The 24,623-nt window shown below is 38.5% G+C and overlaps 1 protein-coding gene across 1 annotated transcript; it reads left to right on the plus strand.

Annotated features, from left to right (window-relative positions):
• Positions 1 to 1,343: 1,343 nt before the first annotated feature.
• Positions 1,344 to 20,606, plus strand: C5 (complement C5). The gene is made up of 41 exons (XM_053996698.1): positions 1,344 to 1,440; positions 1,698 to 1,890; positions 2,503 to 2,665; positions 2,986 to 3,056; positions 3,654 to 3,745; positions 4,371 to 4,453; positions 4,595 to 4,685; positions 5,003 to 5,108; positions 5,749 to 5,875; positions 6,098 to 6,213; positions 6,425 to 6,625; positions 6,820 to 7,023; positions 7,448 to 7,657; positions 7,838 to 7,987; positions 8,377 to 8,506; positions 8,801 to 8,866; positions 9,013 to 9,213; positions 9,719 to 9,809; positions 10,185 to 10,261; positions 10,752 to 10,891; positions 11,131 to 11,352; positions 11,855 to 11,915; positions 12,430 to 12,519; positions 12,739 to 12,951; positions 13,078 to 13,153; positions 13,563 to 13,722; positions 14,179 to 14,274; positions 14,564 to 14,735; positions 14,956 to 15,161; positions 15,539 to 15,691; positions 16,020 to 16,082; positions 16,329 to 16,410; positions 17,031 to 17,082; positions 17,448 to 17,550; positions 17,641 to 17,715; positions 17,812 to 17,917; positions 18,101 to 18,187; positions 18,552 to 18,641; positions 18,985 to 19,068; positions 19,481 to 19,619; positions 19,870 to 20,606. Exons 1-41 carry the CDS (start codon positions 1,376 to 1,378, stop codon positions 19,997 to 19,999), a joined length of 5,037 nt encoding a protein of 1,678 aa, XP_053852673.1. The 5' UTR covers positions 1,344 to 1,375; the 3' UTR covers positions 20,000 to 20,606.
• Positions 20,607 to 24,623: the final 4,017 nt, after the last annotated feature.

A 24,623-nucleotide genomic window follows, 5' to 3' on the forward strand; every position in this document is an offset into this window, starting at 1 on the left:
TGCTCTGCTGATAGGTGTTTTTTCCTTCCCTGCCCTCTATATGTGTGTCACATTAGCATCTCATTGCAAAATTGCATTCAAATGGACTTTATCGGAAATACACAGTTTCTTTGCAATTATAAACTCCGCATGTCTGGTCTAAATCAGAGTCATTTTCACAGAGGCGTGTAAATAAATCTCTTTTTAACACTTGGACTGTGTTAGTTCAGCATCTGTGTAACTAAGTGTGAAATGCAGGGCTGAAAAACCTGTAGGCTGCGTCTCTGAAAAATATAAGGAAGGAGCATAATTAGATTTAAAAACCACTATTTCAGAGTACTGTTAGACTTTTCAAGCATTTCCCGGCGTTCTTCACTATTTGTGCCTTTTCATTTACATACCAGCCCTACTGGTATTTAATAATACATATGTTGGCCACTCATTTTAGTAACGTTAAGCATCTTACATTTTAAAAGCTTTTATTCTATTTTTGCTTCTCTTCTAGTGCATTACATTTGGTGAGAAGCTGACCTTATTGTAATTTCACTTTATATCGATCAGAAACAGTTTTGTAAACGCTTTTCCCGTAAAGGTTGACCGCGATATTTGTTTAAACTTCAGCATTCTTGCACAACTTTATTTAACTTTACATAAACCTGTTTGTTGAGGTGCTATCCCAGATATCAGGCCTGCAAAGGTTTTGTCGTCAATGGTTGTGGGGGATTTTTTGCAAATTTTTTAGTTGGTTTTTTTTTTTTTTTTGCAAAATGCTGTTTAAAATAGTGCATGTTGATATATTCTGCCCTAATATTTCCATATTGCAGGTTTTATTTGTCATGAAAGTGGTCAGAAAGTTGGCATAATCCAGAATACAAATGGCTAAAAGAAATCTGTAAGGGAAAAGTTATTTCAAAACAACAATGAAATAATGCTGGTCTAAACACATCCACACATTGTTTGACATAACTCAAATGCTTTTTTTTTGCTTCAGACACAAATTTAAACTAATTTAATTAAACTAATTAAATAAGTTTAATTAATTTAAACTAATTTAGTTTAAAAATTTTTTTTTACTAATGACAAACTGAATCTCTTTTTCTGTTTGTTGGGTTTTTCCTACCTCTGAAAATTATTTTATTATGCAGTTGTCAGAAAGAAAGTGAGGAGTGACACAGGATTGCTGTGGACATATTAAAAATTGAAATCCTAAATTAAAAAACTACTAAGTTTAGCAGTTCTGGTTTCCTCAGGAAGTGGCAATAATGTTTTAGTAAAGAATGATCTGCCATTAATTATTAACTGTGAGTGAAATGTGTTGGCATTTCTGCTCGCCCACAGCAGAGGCTGTTTAACCCACCCTCATTAACATCTCTGGTTTGCTCTTGTCCCAGACACAATGACTATTTTAATATATTTTATTCTTTTGCTATTTTCTGGAACGACTTTTAGCCAAGAGAAAATGTAAGTAAAAGCAAATACGGAGTTTACTGGAAACGCTACTCGATTGTTGTCCTCTCTTTTGGGTAAATAAATCCAGAATTTTAGTAGATCCAATACAAAGGGCACTATCCAAATAGGATTTTAATTAGTGTCTTGCAATAACCTGATTATCCTGTTTGCTCTAACGCTGTGCATGTAACTGAATTCCAAAGGGAGTTAAGAAATTTGAAAGAAATCCATTTCCATTACGCTGTTATTGTTTTATATTCCATGTACAGATATGTCCTGACAGCACCAAAGATCATCCGAGCTGGGGCCTCTGAGAAAATTGTAGTTCAAGCTTTTGGCTACGAGGAGGAATTTCCAGTCAATATTGCCCTAAAAAGCTTCCCAGATAAGCTTGTTGTGTATTCGTCTGCTCGGATTTCCTTAACCCCAGCCAACAAATTCCAAGATGCTGCAACTTTGACAGTAAGGAATTCAGACCTTTCTTACACTCTTTTTATTATCACATTTAGTGATAAGTCTTAAAAAAAAAAAGATTAAGTGTCAGTAAGTTTTCAGTTGTTTAAACTGGGGAGGGAAGGCTAATGCCCCAATTTTTTGGTCTGAAATTAAAATTGCGCTGAATAAAATCAATGTAACAATATTGAGGTTAAACATAGAATCAAACTGGTTTAGAAACATTACCATGCTTGCATAACTTTAAAAATAGAGGGAATCAAATCAAAGTACCAACCACAGCAGCAGCTTTGTTGTGGCCAGGATTCATTGTGTGCATAAATGGAAATCTGATCATTTCTACTGTTGTAACCTCATTGCTGGGCTTTGAACTTTGCTGGTTTAGTTCTGGGCATAAATAAAATGCAAAATTTCAGAATATCCATAGCTTAATACTCCAAACCATCCTCTACCATGTAAGCAAGAATAAATCCTTGTGAGTGTTGATATTTTTATTTAATGATACTCAACGACAGGGTGGTAATTGCTTTTCAGATACTTTTTTTATCAAAAAATACTGTAGGAAAAATGTATAAAAAATATTATAATAATCTTCAAAAACCTTTATTTCATCTCCCCCAGGTTCAACCAGCAGATTTAACAAGAACAGATACTTCAGACAAGTATTTGTATTTGGAAGCTGTTTCTCCACATTTTACAAGATTTAAAAAAATTCCTGTTTCCTATGAGAATGGGTTTCTTTTTATTCATACAGACAAACCAGTTTATACTCCTGATCAGTCAGGTAAATAATGCTTATTTCTCTTGGCTGGTATTTAATTTCAAAAGTCTGCTGACTCTGCTAGGGAATTAGGATTTAATTGTTCTTTGAGTTCTTGGTTGTGTTGCATTGCCATCAGCTGTTCTTTAATTTTTTTATCAGCAGAACAATACTTTGAATTATTTGATAATACTGGAAAAGTTAATCACTTCTCCCTGCCCTCCTCACCGTAAATGACTAATTTGTGGCACAAAGAGTGAAAAATATTCCTGGGAATTTGTTAAAAATATCAGTAAATTGTTTGGTTGTTTTTATTTTGAGATTTATTGCTGTAATTCTTACAGTGAAAGTCAGAGTTTACTCTCTGAATGAAGAACTGCAGCCAGCTCGGAGAGAGACTGTCCTGACTTTTGTGGTGAGTTGTAATTGAATTTAATATGAATATTTGTAGCTCTAATAACAAATAAAGATAGGTAGGTACATGGGAAGTCAGTATTGTAATCAATGTTTAATAAAACTCTTAGATGTTTTTGCAGGTAGCCAGACATCTTTTAAAAGATTTAAAATTGACTTTGCAAAGTTGGATAGAGGTTTTCGAGTCCCAGATCTGAAGTTGTTCCAGAATAGGAAAAAAAAAATTATCTTTAATATCTGAAAAAAAGGATTTTTGAGGGGACTTTAATAATATATAGGCTTTACACTGTTTGTTTCATTTAAGATATAAAAAGAATCAGTATCTACTGTATTTTTTAGCCTTTAGCAATTGGCTTGTTATTACAGTAATTTTTTAGCTATTTTAAGCATAGCTTTTACTTGGTGGAACTAAAGTAAAGTATTTTATCAGAAACTCAGTCTTGAGTTTTTCTACAAATATTTGTGGTTTTATGCTTTGAAGCTCTTAAGAAAAATATTTAATGGCCAGGCTGCCTCTGAAACCCCTCTGAAGGATGAAGATTCCCCTTTTGATAAGAACAATCTGTAACTGCTCATTCTGTCCTCTTATCATTTCAAGGATCCTGAAGGACTAGAAGTGGATATTTTGGAAGAAAATGATTTTACTGGAATAGTTTCTTTTCCTGACTTCAAGATTCCTCCTAATCCTAAGTAGATTTATTTAATGTTTTTTGGTGAATTATTAACATTATAATGCTTTTTTATAGTGCTGTCATAGATTGTTTTTGCATGGTGGGCATGACCTGAAACTTGGAGATTTCTAATATTTCACATAGGGTGGAATCATGATATAAACAGGGACCTTGTGGCAGAGTATTCTCCTTAAAGAACAGTGGGGGGCAGTTTTTTCATGCTCAATTAAAAAAGAACATTAATGACAATTAAAGCTTTCTACTGTCGAGATACAAACAGTGACAAAGACATGGGGATTTCATATTTCAAATGTGTTTCATACAAATCACCAGCATTTTCCCAGGAACAGCAGCAGTTAAAAAAAAAATATCTCTTCAGTTCTCATTTTAGTCTTGAGAGGGTGCTGAAGCATTGCTGAGATGGCAGAAGGATGATAGCAGGGGCTTGAGAAACTGGTTTATAACTGATTTCAGTGCTTTAAAGTAAGTGTCAAATAATTAGTGATGTGTCAAAGGGAATCTGCTCAAAGCAGGCCCTGAACACCTGCAAAAATCTGGTGCAGAGTTTTCCTCTCTAAGAAATTATTACCATTATTATAATTAATTTTCATCTTAAAAACTGTTTGGTCGTTGATATTTCATAGATATGGAGTTTGGAAGATTAAAGCCAAGTACAAGAAGGATTTTGTGACCTCAGCTGTGGCAAAATTTGAAGTTAAGGAATATGGTAAGGTGTGCCCATGCTGTGAACCTGCATTTTTAGTGTTTCAAACCCCTTGAAATGGTCATGATTCTTCAGTGGCTCAGCACCTGTGGCTTCATGGGTAAAGCACCCCCAAAGTGACATTTTTTTCTACTCAATTTGCAGCAATGCCAAGCTTTTCCATCACCATCGAGCCAGAGAGTAACTTCATTAGTTCAGATAAATTTGAGAACTTCAGGATTGTTGTGAAAGCTAGGTGAGGAAATTGGGCTGGGAATCCTGAATATTCTGTATCTCCTCTTCTTTTACCTGAGGAATGATTCTCTGAGTCCAGACTTTTCCTCTTTCCTTTCCTCGAGAAGTTCTTTCATCAAAATCATTTCTGCTGTGTAAGAAATCTAAGTGACCCTTCTTAAAATTCTCTCAAAGTGATTCTTTTTCAACAGAATTGTTTAAAATACACAGACATTTGTTTTCCATCTCTTCCCTAGGCAATTGGTCTTCCTCAAAAACAAATGCTTTGTTGCAGCCATTAAAGTAATCTGAAAAGCATTTATATTGTTTTATTCTCAGCTATTTTTCCAACAAAAAGCTTCCCAGTGCTGATGTTTTTCTTCGTTTTGGAATAATTGAAGAAAGTGAGAAAAGAATGATGCCTCAGGCAATGCATGTAACAAGGGTAAGAAGCAGCAAATCGAGTTTGTGTAGAATTCACATGCATAACTCAGGACTGATCCAATCCCACTGAAGTTTTTCCATTAAATTTGGTGAGAATGGGCCTCAAGTTGTAATTTGCATCCACAGCTCATCAGTGTGGGCTTTTCCTGTGTAAGGCTGTCATCAGGGGCAGAGAAATGCATTTGGAAATGAAATTCAGAGGCAGCATCTGAGACAATGGCATTTCAATCTGCTGCAATTACTCTCTTGGCCAAACTGTGTGATTAAGATTTCTATGAAATCATTTCAGTGCTACCTATTACAGAAGAACTGAAATCAAATGGAGACAAGCAGATCAAAATGATACTGATTTATTCTGGGGAGTCTGTTCTACACTAATTGTCCCCTTCCCTCATTTAGTGAAGATATCTCTGTGTTATCCCCACCTCTTGCTGAGCCTGCACACAATCTTTGCAATACGTGCCACTGGTTGATTAATTTAAAATAATTTTAGGGAATAAAGAATTCTTTATTTAGACATCTCCACCCTTTGATTTCCTCTGAAAATAGACAGTGAACAGAAACACACTGAATCTACATATGGTCTGTGTATTATTTCTGAATTATTGACTATAAAGTGATGATTTCTATTTCATTTCCAGATTGAAAATGGAGTTGCTGAGATCAATTTTAACAGTAAGAGAGCAGCAAGTTCTATAGGCTTTGACAGTCTGGAAGCACTGGATGGCTCATATTTATATATTGTGGCATCAGTGTTGGAGTCTATGGGTAAGTTGCTCTTTAATTGAAATTTTTCTTAACACTTCTGCAAGTGTGAACAGAACTAGAAAGGAAATTATAAGGCTAAATTCCCTAATATCAGACTTTCTTTAATATTCAGTTCTTCTTCCAAAAACTTGTAAGGAAGAACAGCCCGTTCTCACTGCAGAAATGGTTAGGGGTTAAACTTATTTTTGGCTGTTTGTTCCACGGGGTGCTGTGTTTTGTCAGGTGGCCTCAGTGGAGAGGTGGAGTTCACTGGAGTCAGGTTTGCTGTCTCTCCTTACAAGCTGAGTTTGATTGCCACTCCTCTCTTTGTGAAGCCTGGACTTCCCTTCTTCATTAAGGTCAGTTCCCAGGAGCAGGGGGTTGCACATTGAACATAAACCCCATCATGCACAAGCTTTGTCATTTTCTCTCTGTATCACTCTGTGTCTGATAAACACACTTTCATTTCCACTGACTTGTACATTTGTAGAATTCCTGTTGTAGAAGCAGCTGAGCAGCTTGGAAGCCTCTTCCTGAAAAATGTCACCATTTCTTTGTCCTCATGAACAGGTGCAGGTGAAAGACACCATGGATGACTTTGTTGGGAATGTCCCTGTAACTGTCACTGCCAAGTCCTTAAGTGAGCAAATGGATGAGACCTGGTTGATATCAGAGGGTTCAGAATCTGGGAAAAGAAAAACAAGCATCAGTGATGGAACTGCTTTGTTTGTTGTTAATATCCCACCAAACAGCAAAATGTTGGAGTTTCAAGTGAGTCAAATTGTTCCATTACATTATTTCTTCAAGGGTGAAATTATTTCTTTGAGGGTAAGGTCTTGAGGTGGCTTCTCTTTTATTAATCCCTTTGAACGACATATTGCAGAATTATTTTAGTGTTGTCATTGCTTGTTTGCTTAGGAATAATTCTGTACTCAGACTATTCAGACATCTCATTATTTTTCCAGGTAAAAACTGCAGATCCACATCTTTCAGATGAAAACCAAGCAAGTAAAAGCTATGAAGCAAAAGCTTATTCGTCCCTGAGTCAGAGTTATCTCTATATTGACTGGGCTTCAAACCACAAAACCCTAGAAGTGGGGGATGTAATATATATTAATGTATATCCACAAAGTCACTACATTGATAAAATACATCACTACAGCTATTTGGTGAGTAACAGTTGTTTCTGCATGAAATATTGAATTGCAATTTAATATGGATGGTCATGGATGAAAAACCTCAACAATCAAGAACTATCCTCAGCATAGAATATGTGCAGCTCAGACAACTGCTTCCTTTCAGATACAATCTGTCAGCTTTATAGGAACAAAAAATAACAGTCTCATGTTTAAATTTTATATTTATATGGTCTATTTTTTTAAAAATTCTTATCTGACATTGACTGGGATTTAGGACAAGTAGTGTTGGTCTCAAGAGCTATTTCAGAAAGTGAAATGTAGATGAAGGATAAGAAGTGCAGAGACAGCACTTCTTTTTATTGGAAGATATAAATTCAAATAATTATTACATGTGAAAAATAGACTGAATATAAAATTTGACTTTTTTATCGTCCATCATTTTTTTAAACTATAGATCACATCAAAAGGGAAGACAGTGAGCTTTGGAACTCAGGAGAGAATTAAGGATTTGGAATATGAACATCTGACTTTCCAGATAACCCAAGAGATGGTTCCTTCAGCACGTCTCATTGTTTACTACATAGTCATGGGAGAAGGAGCTGCAGAGTTAGTGGCTGATTCAGTTTGGCTGAATGTGGAACAGAAATGTGGGAATAGCCTTGATGTGAGTAGCAAAACAGGCACTGAAATTTGTGAGTGTGCATTCGTTTTATGGTCAGATTTTATCTTGGACTTACACAAGTTCTTTAACACTTAAATGATTATAGTAAGTGTCTGCCATCAGCTGGATTGATTTCAGAACAAAGTGCTTTCAAAATTACCAATCTTTGTTATTAACTTACAGATTAAGCTGCAGTCAAGCAAAGAGACCCTGAAGCCAGCAGAGGTTGTATCACTCACCATGAAAACCCAGTCCAATTCCTTTGTTGCTTTGTCATCTATTGACAAGGCAATATATGGAGTCACAGGAAGAAGGAAGAGGGCAATGGAAAAGGTGAGGTAGCAGCCATAAAACAAATCAAGTTGCTCTTTGTTTCATGTCACATTCAATAACTGATACGTGTCATGCACTCAGCCAGCCTGAAAATGGGCAGAAGAGCAATTCAAGGCAGAGTGAAAGTTGTTGGTTTAAATCTACAGTTCAAAATTATTAAAAGAACTAGTTTGCAATCTCTCAAATTCCAGTAAATGTAAATTGTGGTTTTAAAGGCAGATCTGACCTCTCTCATCAGAGCTCCACAGACCTGGCCAAAAACAGGTTGCAGTGTTGGAGAGCTCCTTGCTCAAGGAGCCATGGAGAGTATGTTCTTTGTTTCACAAAGAGCCTTTCCAGGCTGTGTTCTGAAGACATTCTGGTAGCATGGCACGTGTGTTTCTCCTCAGATCATGCTGCAGCTGGAGAAGAGTGACCTTGGCTGTGGGGCTGGGGGAGGACAGAACAACATCGCCGTGTTCAGGATGGCCGGGCTCACCTTCCTCACCAATGCAAACGCTGATGACTCAGAGGAAGCAGGTACATTCCTGTGGTCCAGGCATGGAACTGTGCATTTTCTGAAATGTTCCATTGTCACTCTCAGTTATTATCTTGGAACTCAAGGGGATGCATATACTGATGATTTTTGAGGGGGGATAACATCTTGTGGAACAGTTACTGTAATCAAAATGAAAATGCTTGTATGTAATTAAAACAGCAAACATGAAAAAGTTTCATGCATTTGGAATGTGACTTTGTCGAGTTATTTTTAAGAGGACAATGCTATTACAAGAAAAGTTCATGTTGTGTGTACTTTTTTATTTTTCTGTACAGGTGAACCTTGCAATGAAGTGTTAAGAACCAAACGGTCTGACTTCAGGGAAAAGATACTCAATGAAGGTGTTACAAATATTTCTATTATTCAAATATTTCTACTATTCAAATATTTCTATTGTTCTATTCATTATTTGAAAAAAAAAAAATCACATCCATTTGGAAATAAAAACTTCATCTCAAGGAAGTGAACTGTTTTATTTTTATTTCAGTGGCCAAATACCGAGATCCAGAAGCCCGGCAGTGCTGCAGGGCTGGAGTAAAAGCTTATCCAGTCTCTGAGACCTGCAGGGAGAGAGCTCAGAGGATTCGGAGGAGCCAGAAGTGCATTTCTGCATTCACAGATTGCTGTGAATTTGCCAACAAGCTGCGGCTGGAAGAGCCAAATAAGCTCCTGATATTGGCCAGAATGCGTGAGTGAGAGCTCTGGGTGTCCTGCTCCAGCAGAACAGGGGGGTGGAGAGGTGATGGAACTTATTAACCCCTCCCTGGTACCTGTCAGGGTTGTTCCAGACAGAATTGTACCAGTCTCCCAAAGCTTTGGTTATATATCCCTGAGGAGGGGCAGGAGAGCAGTTCTTTGTTGTGTTCATCTCTCTATTCTGCTCACCCACATTTAGAGCAAGCAGAACAGCAATCAGAGACTATTAAGAGTAAACTTGAATGCCAAATTTGAATCCTTTGCCCAGGCCCAAGACAGCCTGGGTAACACCTCAGGAAATATCTGTGGGAAGGTTAAATTCCTTGTCTTCCATTATCTCCCTATAATTGCTTGTTAACAAGGTGATCTATCAGGATATTGGACAGGTGTAAATGGATGAGGTGGGATTGACACAGATTTTTGACTGAGGGTATTCAGATACCTTTTTTCTTGTATCAGGGTTTTTTTTTTTAACTTGCTTCATTTATGTTCTTCAGATTTTGAGGCTCTCTTGGAACTGGATGAGGCACAAGTTCGTAGCTACTTCCCTGAGAGCTGGTTATGGGAAGTTCATCAAGTTTCTTCAAGGTACTGCTTTTCTCAAATCAACTTTATAGACAGGAAGTGGGGAAACTGAGGTAAACTGGGCACCTTCAGGTACACCAGAGATGTGTGCTGAAATGGAGTCTTATCCAAACAAACTATTGCTGCCACGTTCCTCTCCATGCTCCATGTGCTGTGTGGTGCCCAGATTGTTGAGCCACTTTTCCTTTCACTTTGGACCTTGCTAAACACCAGCTTCTGTGAAATCAGCTAAAACCAAGTTTATTCCAACCAAAATCCAGAACTCTTTTCTGGCTCAGAGCTTCACTGAGTCTCTCTTAGAGTGCTGCTGGTGATGAGCTATGCTGTTTAACAGATGGTGATTGGTAATGGATAAATGTAAAAACACTTTTAATACAGATCCAAGACTCTGTCTGTCACCTTGCCTGATTCACTGACCACCTGGGAAGTACAAGGTGTTGGCATTTCAGATAAAGGTAGGTCCTGCAATATCCTGGTTGATAGTCAGGAAAAGAAAACAAAAATATGTTTTTTAGGGAAAATAAATCACTTCATGTCATGTTGTGTCAGTGGCTGGGAAAACAAAGCCTGTCCTCTGTGTGACAGTGGCTCATAGAGAGTAAGAAGAAGAAAAAATATTGAGTAACTCTTCCCTGGACAACTTTACATTGTCTTGCTACCTGGAGGTCAGGGACTTGAGATTTTCCAGGAGATTTGGTAATCCAAGCAGAGAATTTCTTTGGGAAGAAGAAACCAAAGAACCTGGTATGTCAGCTGGGGTGTGAGGAGTGTTGAGAGCAGCTTGGATCAGGAAGCAAAAACCTGGGAACTTTGAAAAAGCTTGGACTGTTCAAAGTACACACTGAAAAATCGTAAATCATCACTAAAGTATGTCAAGACCTTTTCAAACTTGTTTATCAGATGGGTGGATAAGACACTCTGCTTCCATGTTTTTAATTCGCTCAGGTATTTGTGTTGCTTCACCTGTGGAAATCCAAGTTGTGAAGGATATCTTCCTGAGCATTTATGTTCCTTACTCCGTGGTACGAGGGGAGCAAATTGAGTTAAAAGGATCCATTTATAACCATAAAGCCTCTGCAATTAAGGTAATTTGTGTTAATGAGCCCTGTGGAAGCACTGACATAATAAACTAAAGGAGCATTTTTCCTGTGAGTATCCAGGATAAACAGATCCTTGGATGGGATTTCTTCAGTCCTTAAGCCAGTGTTATGCACTGCAAACAGAATTAGCATTGCAGTAACAGAATGCTCAGTACAGGATTTGATGTTTCTCTGGTGTCGTACCTGCCATGGAAATGAAACATTGAAATCTCTCCACCTTTCAGTACTGTGTTCAAATAGCAGCTGGGAATGGAGTCTGTACCTTTGGAGATTCTGCAAGTGCAGGATCGAGGATGCAGAGCTGTAAATTGAAGACTCTGGATGCTGGTTCTTCCTCAGCAGTTACATTCCGGATCCTCCCGCTGGAACTGGGTCTCCACACTGTCAATTTTACATTGCTGACCCTCAGGAACAGTGAGATTGTAGTTAAAACTCTACGTGTCGTGGTAAGGAAAAAAAAAATCTTTTTTTTTTTAGCATTTTTGAATTTCAAATTGGGTTCAATTGAGTCAATATAGAAATTTTGCTTTATTTTAAAATCACACAATGTTTTTGAATTCATTGAGGTGTGTGCAGTGGAAAAATGAATGAGTATTTGAGCACATGCATTTTTAAACCTTGATTATAAGAACGGAAAGATTACATGAATAAAAAAAATAGATTAGAACTTTGTAAGCAAGGGAGAATACTTTATTCTAAGTTGTTTGGTTTTGATTTTCACTGAACCACGATTTTTTCCTTTCCTAAGGTTTAATTTAAATATTTTGTTACATTTTCTCAAGAATTGTATGAGCTAGAACACTAAAATTCATGTGTACAAGAGTTAAGTCAAACTCAGCTACAGAAAAAGAAGACAAAAATACTGTGGGTTTAACCTGTTGTTTCAACTAATATATTTGATTTTAAAAAAGTTTCCATTTTCTACCTCTTCCCTCATAATGATCCCAGCCAGAAGGCATTAGGAAAGAACTCCATGCAGGTTTCACTTTGGATCCACAGGGTGTTTATGGTAAGAAAATTGATGATGTGTCTTTGTGTTATTTTTTTCCTGGTCTTGATTCTTGATAATCAAGTTTTTCATAATGTGAAAAACTTGGAGTTTCTCCTTCCTGAGATCTTGTAAATAAGTCCTTTCCCAAGGATTTCCTGCCTTGGCTTAAGGGAACTTGGATTAATTTCTTAAGGGAAATTCAGATGTATCTTTCAGTGTGATGTGATTGTAAACTTTCCTCAGCTTTATTAAAGGGAATAGAATATGTTCCCATTTAACCAAAGAAACCACAAAGTTTAGGTCCAGATCAGTTTGGTTTTTTTTTGGTAACGAAAGAAAGATTAAGAGTTTTCACCTGTTCCTTTTCAAAGCTTGATGTTGTTTGCCTCTGCTTTTGGGAATATTTCTGGTTTTCACATTTTGGTTGCTGAATTCTCAGTTGTAACTTTCAATCTGTCAATTGCAGCTGAATCATCTGTTGATTTAGATTGTGCAGCATTTTATATATATGTATACACATCTTCAATTTCAGGTTCAATCAAGAGACGACAAGAGTTTCGATACAAAGTCCCACTAAATCTGGTCCCTAAGACACAAATCGACAGAAGTGTCAGTGTAAAAGGTAAATAGGAACTTTTAGTGCACTGCATGTGTACCTTTCCTCCTATTTTGTATTAAATTCATCTGATTTATTCTTTTCCTTTTGAGAGAAAGCTTTGCAAGTCCCCTTTAGTGTAGAAATTTAAACACTTCCCAAAGAATGGCTGCTGACAGACTCTGCCCTTGGCTTCGCTTTCACGACCTGTTGTTGCAATCAGTTTTGGGGTTTTCCCTTGCACAGGACATCTTATGGGTGAAGTGATTGCCACAGTGCTGAGCCCCAAGGGCCTGCAGATGCTGAGCAGCCTGCCCAGGGGCAGTGCAGAGGCCGAGCTGATGAGCATTGCCCCGGTGTTCTACGTGTTCCGCTACCTGGAGGAGTCGGATAATTGGCATTTACTGGGCCCGAGGACCCTGAGCTCCAGGACTCAGATGAGGAGGAAGATGAAAGAAGGTAGGAAACTCTGCTGCTTCTCTTGCTTCAGGGTTGCAGAGGTCCTTTGCTGAGTGAGAAGGGTGATACATCTGAGGGAGCAAATACGATTCTCATAGCGTTCCTTGTGCCTGATGTATCCCTCAGGAATTGTGAGCATCTCGTCCTTCAGGAATGCTGACTGCTCCTACAGCATGTGGAGGAATGGGCAAGCTAGCACATGGTGAGCTGAAAGGGGTTTGGGCTGCAAAAAGCCTTATTTCACTCCTTTGCTTTCATATTTTCAGTAAGCACCAGACAAGAGTGTGATGGTAGATTTAATCAATGTTTACAACTCTGAATAATATCTTTTGATTCCTTGCTTTCACTTGCCAAACCTTTTCTTTGTGTCCATAATTCACACCACGACAACCAAGATGGATTTGGGATGTAATGAGTTCATACCCTGAAACACAGAAATTTATCCTGGTTTCATATTATTTCAGTAGTTACTGTCTATTTGTTAAGTTAAATTTAAAATTAACCTTCATTATCCCTTTGAACCACGGCAGTGTGTAGGATACAGAATCCTAAGCAGTGTAAATTTGTGTGTGCCCTCTAAACAAGCAGGACCTCTTTGCTTCCCTTGGCAGGTTGACAGCTTTTGCTTTAAGGATCCTTGGACAAGTGAATAAATACATTGACCTTGATCAAAAGTCTGTTTGTGATTCCCTTCTGTGGCTGATTGACAACTGTCAGATGTCAGATGGGTCATTCAATGAATTTTCCGACTACCAACCAGTGAAACTACAGGTACGAAACCCAAACCTTTTCTGTGCTTAGGCAGTAAAAGCTGAAGGTACCAGGAAATAAAGTGTTTCATATTTTAGGCTATATTTCATCAAAACACCCATTCAAGACAACTTTTCTCTTTATTCTAAATTCATTTAAAGCCCAGCACAGTCTGGCAGACCTTTCTGTTTTCCCACAAAAAGTAGTTTCTTGCCACTTCTTAATATTCAGAAAAAGAATGTTTAGGTTCACTTCATAATCTAATAGTCCTGGCTCATGAATAACTTCATATATTTTGGTTTCTTTTTTACAAATGAGCTATTACCTTCCAAAGAATCAATGTATTTTCAAGTTTAACTAAACTGATAGTTTTTACAGGAATTTCTATTTGTTTCCACAACTTAACACTGAGAAGTTCTATTTATTTAAATGAACTTTTATTTCTATTTCATTATTTTTATTATTTGATTTTTGTAGGGTACATTACCTCGAGAAGCAAAAGAAAAATCTTTGTATCTCACAGCATTTTCTATTATTGGAATTGACAAGTCAATGAAAATATGTCCTACTCAGGTAAACATTATTTTTATTTCTGCCAGCAGGCGTGCTCTGAGCTTCTAATTTCTTCCCTTTTCTTTTAACATTTGTTTTAAAAAAAATCACGAGTTTTTTTCAGTTTTGCAGATTTATTTGCTTTGTTAGTCTTTGTCTTTCAAAGCCAGCAAAAGAACAACGAGGAACTTCCAGGTTTGTTATAAGCTGTTGTAGAAGACTTTCTGTGTCTGTATAGTCCTGACAGAGAAGCCGTGCTTCTTTAGGGTCAGTGTGGTGGGTGTGAGCTGTAAGCTGTCCATGTTTTCAGAAAATCCACGATGCCAGGAGCAGAGCAGGGGATTATTTGGTGCAGAACGTGCAGCTGGCCCAGAGCCCCTTCACGGTGGCCATCACCGCCTACGCGCTGGCCCTGCTGGACCCCAACCAGCACGCGGCACGGGCCGCCTTCTCTGCCCTGAAGAGAGAGGCCTTTGTCACAGGTACTGCTCTATTCCCACTGCCCCTGGCCAGCCCTGTCCCCCATCAGCATCACATCTGTTCTCAGCACTTTGCAAACGTCAGGTTTTCAGCGTAGGAGGGGAGGGTTTCCATCCCTGGTAGGTACAGGGTGAGCTCCTGCCCATCTCCTGGCCCAGTGCCTCGCCTGCTGTAGCAGAGCAGCTGCTGGGCTTGCACCTGAGCCCTCTTCTCCTCCTGCAGGTGACCCCCCCATCTACAGGTTTTGGAAAGATGCTTTTAAGGCACAAGACCAGCCAACGCCCAGCTCTGTCACTGCACAAATGGTGGAAACCACAGCCTATGCCTTGCTCACTACTTTGCTAAGAGGGGATGCAAACTATGCCAAGCCCATCATCAAATGGCTCTCTGAAGAACAGAGACATGGGGGAGGATTTTATTCAACTCAGGTGTGCTTTTATGTATTTTGTCCTCATTCTTCAAGTACCAAACATTTTTTTTTCCATCCCTGGACATTCAAGGCCAGGCTGGATGGAGCTTGGAGCAACCTGGTCTGGTGGGAGGTGTCCCTGGAATGAGAGGGGCTTTAAGGTCCCTTCCAACCCAAACCATTCCACGATTCTGTGATAGCAACATTTGAAGAGGATAATTCAATTAAATGACCACACTGCCAACATCAGAGTCCTGTGTATGGGATTAGTATCAAATGGCTCCATTGGCATGGTATTTTTGGTCTCTGGGAAATCTGATTTCTCTTAATTAAAATAAACTGAAATTTTATAAATAGAATCTCTGGAGTTAATTCTTTATGATTGATTTCTGACAGGACACTATCAATGCCCTTGAGGCCCTGACTGAATATTCCCTTCTTGTCAAACGGATGCATTTGGACATGGATGTTAAAATATCCTACAAAAATGGTGGACCCCTAAACTTATTTAAACTGACAGAAGACAATTTCGTGGGAAGAATTATGGCAGTGAGTGAATAATATTGCTTTAAAAAGGGAAACCAGAATTCTTAGCATCTTGGTAAATTATTATTTGAGCTTTGAAATAGGTACTAAATAGCTTTTTTTTTTTCTTATAACAAGCTGGTAATAATTTGGTATAGAAAATGTTTAAGGGCTTTGTTTATATGTTGTATTTGATATATTTGAATATTCATTTAAATTTAATAATTCTGCAGAATCTGTTACGTATTTGAAATGTAAGCAAGACAAGCAGATCAGCTGGCCTGAATTGTTGCTAGTTGTTGCTAATCTCTATTATTAATGTGTAACTTCTTGTTCCTCCCCAATTCTTTAGGCACCTTTGCAAGATGATCTGTATGTAAGCACCGGCAGCAGCACTGGCATAGCTACAGTAAATGTAAGTGTGCAACCAGGTTTTTAAAATGCAATTTCTCATTTCTTAATATGCTGTGGTTTTGCTCAAGAACTCCCCATTTCTTTCTATGCTAATAATTTTTTGGCTCAGCTTTGCTGGTATTTTTATATTACCAATAAACCAGACTTCTTTCTATCCTTCCCAGTGTGAGTTTTTACTGGTTTATGCCAGTTTTGAGGATTGTTTAATGCTGCTTCTGTCTTGTCTGATTTATTTGTGTGTGTGCAGGTGAGGACAGTGTATAACACCATTGGTACTTCTGAAGAGACCTGTAACTTTGAACTGAAGATTGTTCCCAAGAGAGATGATGGTAAAGGGTTAATATAATTTAAAATGTTGCTACTCAGATCAGTCCAAGGGAGGGAGGGGAAAAAATCCTGAGTCTTTTATGAGTGTTTTTTACTAAGAAAGAAATAAATTCTGCCACTTTCTAAATGCAAAACTGTAAAAGAAATTGCTAAAAGCTTTTTTAGACCTGTTTGAAATTACTGCCTTTTTTTGTGAATAGAATTAATATTTACTTTAATATCTCTGTTAGGTTCATTTTTAGTCATTTATGGAAGAGTTTTTACAGGTGGAGGAGTGAGAAGAAAGAAATATGATGAGCAGTGGGAGAGGTTACAGTGAGTTCTACAAAGTACTGAGAGTTTTAGTCCAATTACAACAGGGGACAGAACCAAATTCTGAGTTTAAATAATATAAGCACACAATAAACTACATTAAACCTTAAAGCTGTCACTTCACCTGTATTACCAATAGGTAAATATAATTTGTTTGTGGCTAGATAATGAATTCCTATAAAAACAGCCACCAAAACAATGTAAAGAATTACCTTCCAACTCTGAAAATGCTTTGTGAGAGTTTGTGAGAGTTTTGGGCTGCTGCTTCTGGGGAGTTCTGAACTTCTTTGGCTCCACTTGCCACGAACAGGTCGCATAAAAGGAGATGGGGAACCCCTGGGGCGCCTGGAGGCTTGTGCAAAGTAAGTGCAGTGAGGGGTTGGTTATCAATGATTCCACCAGCTCTCCTGATCTTTTCTTTCTGTTTCTTCACTGTTACGTACATGTGTAAACAGAATTAGAGCCAGAGGTCATGATCTCTGTGGGGAGGAGTCTTCAAGTTATATTTGGGCTCTCCTGGAACATAAGCATTGAAAACTTCTTCGTGCGTGGTATTGGCATCAGTCTGGATGGATCCATCTGGACTGTTTTGCTTCATTACGAGTTGACTGTGGCCTAAATGTTGACAGAATTTTCCTCAGGTTTTTCTGGGATCACATTCAAATAGGTCTGTTTCATTTCAGTTATCATTAACTAACTAACTAATACTGGCTTTAATCTAACTCAGGTACAGGCCCAGTGCGAGGGAGCCCCGGTCAGGCTCTGCTCATGCTGTGATGGACATAGGGCTGGTCAGTGGAGTGGAAGCCAATCCAGAGGATTTATCTACTGCAAGTATTCAAGAATGGTTTTGCCCTTACTGGCTTTATGTGACAGAGCTGTAATATTTACTGTTCTTCATCTTTTTCTGTGCCCTGCAGCTGGCGAGTGGAGTTGATCAGCTGATAGCAGATTATGAGATAAAAGATGGGCATGTTCTTCTGCAGATAGACTCTGTATGTTACCCCTTCCCTGACTGTAAGCACTGCTTTTACTCTTTGGAATCATTTTGCCTCCTTTAGAGCTCCTTAATTCATGTCTCTCTCAAACAGGTGCCAGCTCACAAGTTCCTGTGTGTTGGCTTCAGGATCAGTGAGCTTTTCCGGGTTGGAATGCTGAACCCTGCCACCTTCACTGTGTATGAATATCATGCACCAGGTATTTGTTCCAGCTCTTCACATCCTTGTCTGCCTTTTAGCTCTGTATTCCTCCCAAAGAATTAATAGATTAACAGATTTTTTTACTCCATTTTATTTGAAGCTCAGGTGACTTTTGCCTCACCAAGTTTCAGTGTTGACGTCTTAGACTTTGATTTTTTTTACATGTATTTTTTATTTCTAGACAAAAGATGCACCATACTTTATAACCCCTATGGAAATGAAAAACTCGTGAGATTGTGTGAAGGAGATGAATGCAAATGCATGGAAGGTAAGCTTTATTTGAAAATGTTTTTTCATTTTACTTGGTGGGAAAATGAAGTGTAGTGCTTTGAACAAAACTACGTTGAAGATAAGGAAAAAGTCCTCATAAGAACACAGCTGTTTCCCCTCCAAATTTTACATTAAAAAGAAATTTAAAGCTCTGTGCAGTGTGATCATGGAAGTCTGACTAGATTAAGCCTGGTGTTCCAGGGCATTATTTTGTATTTTAAATATTCACTGTTCCAGCATGCAATCTCATACTTATGGTGTTGCTCAGTTAATTTGCCCATGCAGGATGATGGAAATCCATGTTTCCTTTGGGGACATGTGCTGGCATTCTCTTACCTCTGCCTTTCCCTTTCTCCTCGTAGCTGAGTGTGGTAAAGTCCAGGAGAGACTCGGCCGGTCGATAAGTGCTGAGAGCAGGAGAGAGGCTGCCTGCCAGGGGGACACTGCTTATGGTAATGGGGCTTTCACTGCCTCTTTCCCTGCTCTCAAATGGCTGTTTGCTCTGTCTGCTGCTGCTGCAGAACATCTTGTTCAAATTACAGCTGTGGTGGTTAGAAGTTCTGTGTGGTTGCCAGTGGCATGGAGTAATGCAGAGAAAAGTGAGTTCTACCCACAGCTTCTCTCAGATTGGGTGTGGGTAGGACTTCCCAGTGCTTTCTGCCCCTATAACCATTGCATTCCCAGAAATCAGTGTTGTCAAGGGACACAAAATTCTCCTTCTGAGCATCTCTAAGACATTCAGGATGCACGGCAGGAACAAGGAATAACCAGGTTCTGCTTTGTGTCGTTCTGCAGTTTATAAAGTGAGCATCTTATCTCGCAGTGAGGAGGGGTTTTTTGTGAAGTACTCTGCAAATCTTCTGGACCTCTATAAAAGGGGTGAGTTCCATGTTTCTGCTCCTGGGAGAAAGGAGTTGGAATGCTCTTGGGCACTCACCTGTTGCTCATAGGGCCTGTGGAACTGAAGCTGATGTTCACTCCTTTGTCCTCTGAGTTTAAGCATCCCATATTTCCTTAAAATTACTATAATATAAAATTATTCAATGTGCACAAGGCTTATTTACCATTCAGATTTAATTGAAAAACCTTTTACAAGAGATATGTTTTATATAATTAAATTTTCCTGTTATAGAACAGTGGCAAAGAGATCCCCTGGCTGTGCAGTACTGTAGAACATTTTAGTGTTTTCTATCTAATATATGAATTACTGGAAATTCTTTCTATGTAATTGTCCAATTCTTTATTATTTTTTTGTTGTGGGTTTGTTTTTTTTTTTTTTTTTTTACTTCAGGGCAGGCTTTTGCTCAAAAAAATAATGAAATAACCTTTGTTAAAAAGAAGACTTGCACAGAAGTTGAATTGAACCCAGGAGAGCAGTATTTGATCATGGGAAAAGAAGCCTTAAAGATAAGCATTGGTTACAGTTTCAAGTAAGTCATTTACCACGAGGATATGCTGAGATTTAATCTTAAAGTGTTTGTATGTAATAATTCTTGTGAGGTACAGAACTGATTTAATTTGGAAAGTATTCAACCAGCAGTCACACAATGTGGTATCAGATGTGGACATTAAAGCAGGATTATGAACACAGAGCAAGCACTTCCATTTGTAATATTTTTTCTGTTTCCTTTTCCTTCCCAAATCTTAGCAGCAAATGATCATTTTCTGTTGTTTTCTTAGATTCCAGTACCCTTTGGACTCCAGCACTTGGATTGAGTGGTGGCCTTCAAATACAGCCTGTACATCCTGTCAGGAGTTTCTGAACACAATGGATGATTTTGCTGAAGATCTCCTCATCAGTGGCTGTTAATTCTCTTGGACAGTTTTTAAATTAAAAATCCAGATCAAATCCTGTTGAAAAGAAGAAAAATCCTCACCTATTTATTAATTCTTTTTGACTGAACACTCATTAATAGTTACCATGAAAAATTATCTTGGCATGTATTTTATAGCAAGCTGGTAATAATTTGTAATCTGTTATTACAGCAGAGTAGTGCTCAAATATGATTTTTAAGCTTCCATGAGAGAATAACACAGAACAGTGCAAAGACATTGGAAGTCAAAAGAAGTGGATTGATTGCAAAAACAAACATGAAAAGCACTGTCTTGTCATTAAACCCAAGTCTTATCAGAACATAAATATATGCAGCCTCTTTGTAAGCTCTCTGTGAAAGAAACTTCATTCCTTAGCTTTTCCTTTTGTACTCTTTTTTTTTTAATTCCTGCATTTCCATTCCTGATAGTAACTGATGCTGGTTTTATGCTCTACTTTCTTGTTAAAAAAAAAAAACACCAAACAAAAACAAACAAAACTCTTCAATTATATTTCTGCCTTTCATTATTTGTGTTTTAAGACACAGCCAACTGAATCAACGTCTCCTGTAACTTAGGTGGATTAAAACAAATGTTACTTTGCATTTGACGACTGAATTGGACAGTTAAAAATCTTGCCTTGCCTCCAGGAAAGTGGCAGATGAAAGGCCAATTTTCCTGCTCACAGCTCCTGGCACAAATCACCTTGGTTCCCAGTAAAACTGAGAGAATTTGATACAAAGTACAGTTGCACACGTTTTTATTTGCATTGAGGAGCTGCCCAAAAGCAGCACGTCCAAGAACTTTAAAATTACTGTTTTCCCTCTCTCTTAGGAATATCTCGATCCAGAACATTTAAGATGTGGAAAGAAGATAGTCAGAGATGATGCAATTTTTAATTTTGGCTCTATGAGTATTTGACTTTTTTTTTTATCCTCCAAACTTTCTAAGAAGCACTAGAAGCTCACACTGTGTCCAGTAATAACTGGATATAAATTCAAACTGCAGGGAGCAGTACATGGAAATGCTCAGTGGGGCTGTCTAGACAGGCCACCAGTAAACATTTCTGCTTCTGAGCTGGTGGCTGTGTATTGTGAGACCTAATTATCTCTTTAAATGACAAGGAGCATGTCTTGTTTTCACAGGTGACTTTTGACATTTAAGTCCTATTGATTTTTAGTGAGCCAGACTGCAAAAAAGCCTCCTGAAGACCAGTTATTTAAAAATAACACATAAAAATGCTGCTCTTAAATATCAAATCGCAGTCACTAGTTTTTAAAAACAATCTTTAATCTTATTTTTCATCTCTGTTTCTATTCAGAATTAACGATCCAGTATAGCACTGAGATCAGTAAATACTTCAAATGCATGTATTTAAAGGGGAACTTTTGTACAGATAATTAGCCAGGTGTAGGATGGAGGTGTGTACACATCCCAATGTCAGGAAGATTCACCTTCCCCACGTGGCATGGCTTGACTTTCACAGCAAAGCCACGTGGGGGAAAGGTATATCTGTGTCTTCATCTGCTTCCACATGCAAATGATGTTGGCAGATTTCTGCAGGGCCTCGTTAGCAGGACAAGAGAAAATGGAAGTGACATGGGAGTGATATTTTAGAGCCCAGTGCCAACCTTAGTGCCTCATGGTCAGAGAGTTCTGAGGCACCAAACAGCCCCCAGGATTAATCCCAGCAAACATGGAAATTCTTGGAATAATCACTTCTTAGGTGACTCATCTGTATTATGAAATGGAAATTATTTCAAAGCACATTCTGTCCTTCCAAGCTTGCTGTGGATTCTGGACACCAGAGCTTTTCTCTCTGAATTGTACACAGTGTCTTTCTGTTCCTTGCTTGTTTATGTCTGTGATGTGCAAGTCTCCAAATGTTCCAGCCTTTGAATCCCCAGCCAACAGCTGTAGTGCTTCCAGAAAAACTTGCATTTCCCTGCCCCACTGCTGCAGTGCTCCCCAGGGCCAGGCAGTGTCAGGTGAATGCTCTGCCTCCCTGCTGGTGAAGTGCTCCTGCCCACGTTTATCCCCACTTTTCCAAAAAAAAAAAAAAAAAAAAAAAGGATGGCTGACCTTGCCTGCACAGATAATCTCTGAAAGCAGGACTCTCTAAGGGCAATTAAATAAGTTTGGGCATTATACTTTTATTCCTTTTTCATATATTTCCCTTTGAATAAGGAAACTCAGCAGATGCCATTCAAATGTGATTCTCCCTGGGTACTCTTGGCAGGCCTGAGTTGGTTGAATTCCAGAGATTATAACAAATCTAAGGGTTAATACTGTGTTATCCTTTAGCTCTTTTAAAAATACCTATTTCTGTACATTTCCATTTGTATTTTACTGCTTTTTAGACAGCTAAGCATCACAAATGGAACTCATTTCTCTTTTCATTGCAACCAGAAATTAATCTCAATGGCCCAAGCTGGTGAGTGACTTGAATAGCCCAAATTCCAGCCTGTTATGCACAGTGACATGTGAAACTCACACTTTGGTCTGGGCTGAAAGCTGCTGGGCTGTGCCAGAGAGCTGTGACTAATTTAGGGAGAGAGCCAATGGGTGCCTGGCTCTGGCCATTGTTCCCCAAGCAGGGAAGGAGTGATTTCGTGTGTAGAATCTTTCAGGACGTGCCACAAGCCCTAGGTAGTCTTACTCAGCCAAGTGCTCTGTCAAAAATGGTGTGGAATTAGGAATACCTGGCAATTTTAGAAGGGGAATGGAAAATCCCTATTGCAGGCTATTATTACTCTGAATACCTCCAGAGTGACTGCCACAATTCTCTCCTGGCTGACCCCAACACATATATTAAATACTAGGTGGAAGAGGAGAATGCTCCCATGAGCTAGGAGGGTGCAAGTCCAAGTTACCACATAATTTTTATTTTGTTATGATGCTCCACTCTCATCTGAAATCATTTGGGATGGGAAAAATATTCACTTCATCACAGTGATTTTGCTCAGTGCATGTGGGCAACGCAAAGCCAGAATATCACAGCGAAATTCCTTTCTGTATCTGCACAGCAGTGTGGATGATCAGTGTAGGGACAGTCCCTCTTCTGAGTAAACAGGTGGAGCAATACAAAATCCTTGAATAAAATCCTTACTAAGATTCCTTTCAAGTTCAAAACACTTCTAATAAACAACATCAAACACCCATTTCCACAAAGGAAGACTTGTGGAATCTGCAGGTCCATTTACAGAAGGGGTGTCAGGAGATAAGTGAACACAGAGTAAGGAAATCCAATTGTTTTTTTTTCTTTTGAGTGGAGATTATTTTGTAATTAAAAGAAAAATCACTGTCTAGGAGCTGCCAATTTGGTGTCCATCCATGGTGGGTTGTCTCACTTGACCCTGCCTACAGAGACCTATTTTCAGTCTGTGTAAATGTTAATGTTTAGACATGTCTCCCAGCAAAATGTGTTCTTAATCTGCTGCTGAATTCTTACATCAGAACACACAGAAATTTAGCATGGCTGTCAGTTATTTTCCAGTAAAACACCCACCTTATAGCAGTTACATATGCTTTCAATTTTTAGGATATTTAATAATGTTTTCATCTCTAATTAGGAGAAATATCTGGGTTTGGCTCTTTCATTCTCCTGGGAACCAAGAGTTTGCTTTTGCCAAGTGCTGGATCATTACAGAATTCCAGTCCTTGTGTTAAATTTTGCTTTTCAAGTTCTGAATGAACTTGGAATTTGGATACATGTTTAAGCAGCAACCGATTTCCTGGAAAATACTAAACTGGATTAAACTCCACAACTCTCATAAAAGGAACATTCAAGTGTAGAAAACAATAGCAGAGAGAGCCTGAGTAAAACTTGCTCTATTCAACCCTTTCTTTTCTATCCCAGGAAATATTTGTTACACACAGGGGGTTATTTATAAAATGGTTCTATTTACCCACATTCAGAGCTAGAAGTCACGAAATGCAGATTATTCCTAAGGTGCTGTGGCTCAGACTATCATTCCTTTGTTTATTTGCTACTTGACAGCTAAAAGGGGCAATTAGTAAACAAAAAAGTAATATTAGACACACTTTAAATCATCTGAGATATTAAATCCCCAAAAAATGGGATTTACAGTGGAAAATCTATTTTCTCTTAAGGGCAGCAACCCCACTGGTGCCAGTTTAAAGGACTCCAGAGCACAGAGGTTCAGAGCTGGGTTTAGTGCTCTGAGGCTGGTTCCAAGGAGCCCTAATATGGACTTGAATTGTCTAATTTGGCTTTACAAGAGGAGCCCCAGCAGCACATTCTTTCCACTGGCAGTTCCTTGTTCCCTGCAGTTTGTACCATGAGGAGCACATCCTCAGCTAGAACAAATCAGTGCCTTTGAAATTATTTTGGAGGAGCTACATTTGATGCCTACACCTGCAGATACAGGATTTCTTCAATTGCAGCACAAAAAAAAAAATAATAATAAAAAAAAAATTAAAAAAAAAAATAAAACCAACAGCAATTGGGAAAATTGCTTTCCAAAGAGGAAATATGTCAGGAGCACCTCACTCCTCCACTGGAGGAGATGCACTGTGCCAGTTTGTACCTGCTGAGAGGAGATTTGCAGCACACAGACATGAACTGAGGTGTTGGTGACAGGCCAGGCCTAAGTGACAGC

This window comes from Vidua macroura, chromosome 21 (genome assembly GCF_024509145.1).
Source record: "Vidua macroura isolate BioBank_ID:100142 chromosome 21, ASM2450914v1, whole genome shotgun sequence".
Classification (NCBI taxonomy): domain Eukaryota; kingdom Metazoa; phylum Chordata; class Aves; order Passeriformes; family Viduidae; genus Vidua; species Vidua macroura.